The 7,500-nt window shown below is 39.1% G+C and overlaps 1 protein-coding gene across 2 annotated transcripts in view; it reads left to right on the plus strand.

Annotated features, from left to right (window-relative positions):
• The window catches only part of LOC132955374 (PH and SEC7 domain-containing protein 1-like), a 90,116-nt gene that overhangs the window by 36,058 nt on the left and 46,558 nt on the right, over positions 1 to 7,500 (plus strand). For both annotated transcript variants that reach the window (XM_061028217.1, XM_061028218.1), the window contains exons 6-8: positions 3,390 to 3,584; positions 5,999 to 6,079; positions 7,033 to 7,145. In XM_061028217.1, the coding sequence (XP_060884200.1) occupies positions 3,390 to 3,584; positions 5,999 to 6,079; positions 7,033 to 7,145 (389 nt within the window). The remainder of the gene's footprint in view (positions 1 to 3,389; positions 3,585 to 5,998; positions 6,080 to 7,032; positions 7,146 to 7,500) is intronic.

Consider the following 7,500-nt stretch of genomic DNA (forward strand, 5'->3'; position numbering starts at 1 on the left):
CGGTTCATCTGCAGCAGGAGAGGAGAGGTTTTTATCAATGAGGCGGTCTTGTCACAGGTACGTCCCCACCCAGGAAGCTGTGTCACCTGTGTACTCGGTGTTAGCCAATCTTTGTCTCGGTTGTTTTTATTTTCTCTGTTCATTGGATGATCGCTGCACTGTTGTTTTATTTTTCACGCTTTTTTAATCTGATTTTATTGTTGTGTATTTGAATGTTGGGATTTTTCGTTTTTCTGTGAAGCACTTTGTGACGTTGGTTTTGATAAGTGCTTTATAAATAAACTTTATTATTATTATTATTGTAATTATCAGACGATCTGAATATCATGTTTTGCCAGAGGGAAAAATCACATGTCTCTTGTTTGGGTGTCAGAATTCATGCACACTGAGCTCATGAGCTTCTTTTACATTTATCTGACTTCACAAAGACACAAAGAGGATCTTATTTAGGGAAACAAAGTGACTACTGGACCACTTTGGACCCAAACGCCTCTGAATTACTCTGAAAAATAGTGTTTGCTGTGCACTCATTTAGCTGGGCGTTTAGCAACATTAGCATCCAGCAACTTGGGATGGGACCCTGCTGTGTCTGTCCACCTTTCTTGTTCTTTTTTTGGGCTTATTTTAACAAGGAGAATGTTTATGATAAATAAAATCTTATGTCATTGTGGTAACAAAGCTAGTACTAACTATACAAGCTATCAAAACAACATCAAAGTTGTATTTGCTTAGCAGGACAGTGTGGTGAATAAAGTTGGAAATCGGGTAGAGAGAGTTTGTCGGGATCCACGGTCGGCCTCTTTGAAGACAACAGCCTCTGTACATGTGGTACGCAAACTAACCACTAGGCCACCTGTGCCCCCCTTTTACACTTTCCAAAACAGCGCAATCTTCACAACTATTTCAAGAATTGGCGCAAAACTTTTATACAGGCGTGCAAAGCCTCCAGAGGAGCCTCATAACGTTTAAAATCAACATTTGTGAGATGTTTGTGTTTTTGTTTTTTTCCTTTTAGAGAAATGTCTGATAACACATTAAATACCCGGCCATCAAATATGGTGCAGACATTTCCTGGTTCCCAGAGGATATAGCCTGCACTTTGGAGACTGTCTGCCTCGCCTCATGGCTCTTCTTGGAGTCGAGGTTTCTGCGCTTTGTAGTTCAAAACGTCTCAGCACCAACTGGAAGTAAACGCCATGAAACGTGTTGTATTCATTGACGTTGACGACCTCCTGACATCTCCTCCAGCACCGCCATCATCTAAAAAGTTTGTCTTCGTCCAGTCAAACGTCTCAACAGTCATCATTCTCCAGAGGGTTCAATCTCAGCTCTGACTGAACCTCGGCAACAACATGCACATATGTTCAGCAGGTCTACTTGAGTAAATTTATGCTGCTTCTTGTGTCCGGCTGTAATAATTATAATAATACATTTTATTGAAAGGCGCCTTTCAAAACTCTCAAGGTCACCGTACACAGCAGAGATAAAAACAACAAAGTAACAACACAACGATAAAATTGACATTAAAAACACAAATGTCCAGGATGTAAAGGAGTTATGAGACCGGATGGAGAATGATCAGACTGAATATGCCGAGATGAGATTTGAACTTAAGAGAGAGTCAGCTGTAGTTAATCTTGAGTCTGTGTTTCCTCAGAACTTTGAGAGGAGGTGATCGAGCTCTCACAGTGTCTGCTTGTGTACAGTATGAAGTGTGGGAAGCAGAGCCCGCTGCACTGTGGGGTCTTCTTGGCTCCGTCCCTCATGCTGAGCAGCTCTGCTTGTTTAGGAAGTGTTTCCCCCCCCCCCTTTCTTTGAGTCTTTGAATCCCGCTCTCAGCTGTTTGGACCGCCATTGTTTTCCTCTGGACGGCGTGCGTGACCAGAATCGTCACACAGCGCTCGTCAAATGTCAGCATCATAACTAGACTCGGAGAACCTCGCTCCCGCTCATCCATATTCAAACAGGAGCCAGAAGAAGTAGCTCAGAGTGACATAACATGCTTAAATGATGATCACAGGATGATTCAGATGTAATAAGTTTCCTCTTCTGAACGGGCTGAAGGAGCTTTATGAGAGCGATAAGGAGAGAGCGAGGGAAGCTGCAGAAAGAGATTTATCACAGAGAGTTTAATCCTGCAAAGTTTGCTCCAATATAAAAAATGATTTTCATACTTTCTTGTTGAACTTGATCCTAAATGAAGACAAAATATAGGCGTCATTCACTCCTGCAAATTCTCCTAAAAGTCGATGCACTTTTTTACAGTTTGGATATTTTTAAAATCTGATTTTAAATGTTTGGATAAAGTTATTTTACAGAATTGTATTTTATTGATTGATACCTATATGAGCTGTTTTTATCGTTTTGGCAAAAATACATATTGCAATACTCACTTTTAACCAGCAGAGGGTGCTGTCTGCTATTTTGTTTCAGACTGTCTGACATTAAAGTCTTATTAATCATCCATCATGTGTTAAAATCCCTCCATTTGGGGGCACCAGTAGTGGAGTGGTTAGTGTGTGTGTGCCCCATGTACGGAGGCTGGAGTCCTCCAAGCGGGTGGCCTGGGTTCGAATCCGACTTGTGGCTTTTCCTGCACTCTCTCTCTCTCCTGATTTCTTTTTTTGAAGATGTATTTTTGGGCGTTTTGTCCGTTTATTGTAGAGATAGGACAGTGGATAGAGTTGGAAATCAGGGAGAGAGAGAGGGTGGGGAATGACATGCGGGAAGGGAGCCAGAGGTGGGATTTGAACCTGGGCCGCCTGTTTGGTGGACTACAGCCTCTGTACATTGGGTGTGCGCACTAACCACTGCACCACCAGCGCCCCCTCTCTCCTGATTTCTGACTCTATGAACCGTCCTGTCTCTAAATAAAGACCCAGACTCGCCCTTCATTGATCTCTGGAGTTTAAATTAAGGTTTTGATTGATTTGTTGATAACTCTCAAACGTCCCTCTCCTGCCTCCATTCATGAAGTTCTGTTTGTTTTTGAAGATCATGTGTTTATCTTTTATCTGAGCTACTTTAATCTGACCTCTAAATCAGACTGTTTGTATCTTCTCTTAGTTTTTATGAAACTCTACATACAGAAAGGAGCTCTGATTTAAGATCAGTGCTGCACAGATCTGATATTTGCATTATTTAATTATTGAGAAACTTGAGATATTAGTTTTTACTCCAGCATCATTCTTTCTTCTCCTTCTGATCCCTTTTTCTTTTTCCTTTTTAATTATTTACCGATCGACTCCAGTCGTCCCAGTTTCCACTCGGCAGCTCAAAATGTTCATTTCCAATCCTTCCCTTTCTTCAGATATCCTGTCACTCCGTCTATTTTAGTCTGATCTTAATAACGGATCACCTCCCCTCTCTCTCTGATTCCGCCCTCTCAGCAGGGACAAGGCCCGCCTGGCGACAGACTCGGAGCTGGATCAGGACCTGAGTGAGCGGCTCGGTCTGGGCAGCAGCGACACCCTCACCAACGGCAGTAACCGCGCGGACGTGGCGGCCGCCAAACGCCTGGCCAAACGCCTCTTCAACTTGGACGGCTTCAGGAAGTCCGATGTGGCGCGACACCTCAGCAAAAAGTGAGCTGCTCGTTGTTCATGTTTGTATTTTGTATTCTTTATTAATTCCCGAGGGGATTACAAAAAATCTAAGAGGGTTTGGACTCTTTCTCAAACACATGATGCAAATACACACATGATGCAAATACACACATGATGCAAATACACACATGATGCAAATACACACAGGCTGCAAATACACACATGATGCAAATACACACATGATGCAAATACACACAGGCTGCAAATACACACATGCACAAACATGAGCTGTGGACATGAGGGGAGAGATGCCAGAGTGGGACTGCTTCACGGGGAATTCACTTATTGCACTTTAGCTTTTTGCTCAAAAATAACCCGTAACAGATTCTTCTTTGTAGCATCTTTGCTGTTTGTTGTTTCTGAATTGAAATCTCATGAACAATAGAATAGAATAGAATAGATGTTTATTGCCATTTGCACAGGTACAGGACAGTACAGGTACCTTGGAATTTTTGTGCGTTTCTCCCTGAGTCAGCTTCTACAAAAAAGTTAAAATGATATATAAAATAGAAAAAAAGAGGAGAAAAGTACAAATAAAATAAATAAATAAACAAGTAAATTAAAATAAACTGTACAGAAGCTATACTCTGTATTAAAGCAAAGAGGGGGGAACACTGTACAATGAAATGAAAATATAAATATGTTTTCTTGTCTCTACTTTCTACATCTCTTGTTGCACCTGAGGTTATTGCACACATATTTTTCACATTATATAATTACACAGTTTTTTGTAATTGAAGTTGAAGTTGGAAGAGCGACTGTAAAGTTTGGTCTCTGTAAGAGTTCTACCTGCTCTCTTTGTATTATTATTAGTCCATTTATTCAGGTTCAAGAGTCAAGATTTTTATTTGTCACATGCTCAAACAGATGTGCAGTGAAATGTAAAAAAATAAATAATAATAATAAAAAAAAAAATATATATATATATAATAATAAAAAAATAAAAAGAAATGAAAAGGAAAATGAACATGTTAAGATGTTAAAAACAAACAAAAAAAACTGGACCCTCAGGATCAATAGGAACAAGTAAATAACTCAAAAATATAGTTCATGTTCAAAAAGGGATAGGAAGATGTTAAAAACTTTTCTGGTCCTACCCCAACTTATTTTTGTGCATTATTCACAGTTAAATTAAATAGTGTAATTTATTTTTATTTTTTTTAATTCTTTATTTAGAGGATGGTTGAGAACAATTTACAGACAGTTAGCCATGCAGTTACAGAGGGTATAAAGGTCCCACAGTGAACGTCTGAAGCAAACATCCAGATAATCTTGAGACCCTTTTCCTCCTTAACATCCTTGATTTTTTCTTTTTGTTTTTAAACAATATTTACCTTATTACTTTATAACTATATACTGTAAGAATGTCATTTTTCATCCATCAGTGTATGATGTTGGACTTATTGGCAAAAAACAAATTAAGTTTTTGGACAAAACAAAAACAAAATAATGGGAAGAGATTAACCAAAACCATCAGACAATAAATAACCAAATGGAAAACAGAAAATCAGAAAAGCAGAAAATCAGAAAATCACTGCTCCAGCTCATATCTTTTATTTATTTATTTTTATAATTTTATTTTTTATCAGGGAGGTCATACAAAGTCCAGAATTCAAAAGATGTGCACACATCACTTCACACACACAGATGTATAACAAATATATGATGATTATAAGACATCATACAAGTGTATCAGGCAACAACAAAATCATCTTCCAGCTGTTGCTCTCCTTTTGTATATTTTACAACAAAATATAAACATCACTCCAGCTCATATGTATTCAACATTTCACTCCTGAAGAGTTGTGAAGTGTCTTGAGGTTACATTAGTTATGAATCGGCGCTCTACAAACAAAATGATCGAGATGTAGGAACAATAAAAGCGTGATGAGGAACACGTTCAGCACTCTCAAACTGCAGGATATGTTGTTTGTTAAAAGCTCCATGTGTTGTGTCTTCTGTTTATTTAATGGATGCGCCTGCTCTTCCATGTTCCCGTACAGTTCCTGTGTGACGCTCTGGTTTCTGTTTCTGTGTCCATCTTCATTCTCCTCGTGCTCTGCAGCGCCGTCAGTCTGTCAGCCGCCTGCTCGTACTGATGAGAGAGAATTCTGTATTAAAGGGTTTCCTCTCTCTCTGACAGATGCACCCTGTGAATCTTTTCCCTTCTTTTCTTTTTTTTTTAAATCCTGGCCTCCGGTCTGCGTACACTCTCTCACTGACTGACTGACAGATCAAACTGAGGCCATTCACTGAACGGAGGAAGCTGCTGTTTCAATGTTTTTTAAGCTTTTGAATTCACCAAAGTGCTCCGTGCCTTTTATTTCTCCTTCCTATTGTTTTTGTTTTCCTTCCTAACGTGTTTTTTTTTTTGTGTGTGTGTCCGTCCACAGCAACGATTTCAGCCGGATGGTAGCAGAGGAGTATCTGAGTTTCTTCAACTTCACAGGCCTCTCTCTGGATCAAGCACTGAGGTGAGAAAATGTTTTTTAAACACATAAAACTGATTTATTCTTACTCGTATTTAATATATGTTTCATGTTATTGTGAGGCAAAGATAGTAAAATATTCCTACAGGTTTATTTTAGCTCGTAAATAATGCCAAAAAACTGCATTATTAAAAATCTTCTTACCTCCAGCAAGTATTTTTACATTCAGTTGACGAGCCTGAATAAATGCTGTATTTAATTTTCTTTCTTTTTTTAACCAGCAAGAATGTTAAGTTAAATCCTTGATGTATAAATCTCTTCTTATTCTTATTTTTTATATATTTTAAGTGCTTATTTACTATGTATCTATTCTTATATTGTTATATTTGATCTGATAACCTGCTGCTGTAACACAACAATTTCCCAGTTTGGGATCAATAAAGTCATTCTATTCTATTCTATTCTAAAAAAGCATGAAGTAGTGGATTCTCTCCACTGTCGAACACTGCCCTCTAGAGGACAGATTTGGTATTGCATTTAAAAATAAAAAGACACAATGTACAGCAGTGATCATCAACACAGCGTGGGCCACATCCGGCCCCCAGAATAAAAATGATCTCGCTGAAGAACTCGCATTAGACGCCTACTCGCTCACATCGGGCTTGACGGCTCTCAGGTTTATGTGAGAGCATATTTTAAAGCCCCCCCCCCTCCAAAGTATCTGTAGGAAAAGCTGGCAGTTGAAGACCCCTGATCTACAGCATCTACAGTAGTAGGAAATAAAGTTGTCAGACTAATAATTTACTGTAAAATGCCGTATTTCTCTAAAACATGTTGTAAAGGTTAGTTATTACATCCCTTAGATTTCTATCTCCATTAATCCAGTTTAACATGTGATAGAAAAGTGAATGTCTCTGTGTGTGTGTGTGTGTGTGTGTGTGTGTGTGTGTGTGTGTGTGTGTGTGTGTGTGTGTGTGTGTGTGTGTGTGTGTGTGCAGGACTTTCCTCAGACAGTTTGCCCTGATGGGCGAGACTCAGGAGAGGGAGCGCGTGCTGTCACACTTCTCGAGGCGTTACTTGGACAGCAACCCAAGAGTCATACCATCAGAGGGTGAGTCCTGAGAGGAAGACTTTCAAACCAACAGATGTGAGAAAAAAAAACTGAGAAATCGATATCTGTGCCTGAGTGTTTAAGACACAAAGCCATTTAAAAAAAAAAAGAAGCTGTTATCGAAGTTTTGTGATCAGAATCTAATGATTTCTATGAAATTTCCCCCCTGTCAAAATTAGCCCCTCAGTCCTATCTTCCTTCAGCATCGAGGTTCTATAATGCACACAACATGTTTCTGCAGCCCCCCCCCCTTTATCTTTTTGATCTTGTATGTATATAAATATATAATTTCTTACTTTTGCTCCATGTCATATTTCTTCTAACGCTCTTAATGATCTGTTTTTAACTCTGTAAG

Source organism: Labrus mixtus, chromosome 21 (assembly GCF_963584025.1).
Source record: "Labrus mixtus chromosome 21, fLabMix1.1, whole genome shotgun sequence".
NCBI classification, from domain to species: Eukaryota; Metazoa; Chordata; class Actinopteri; order Labriformes; family Labridae; genus Labrus; species Labrus mixtus.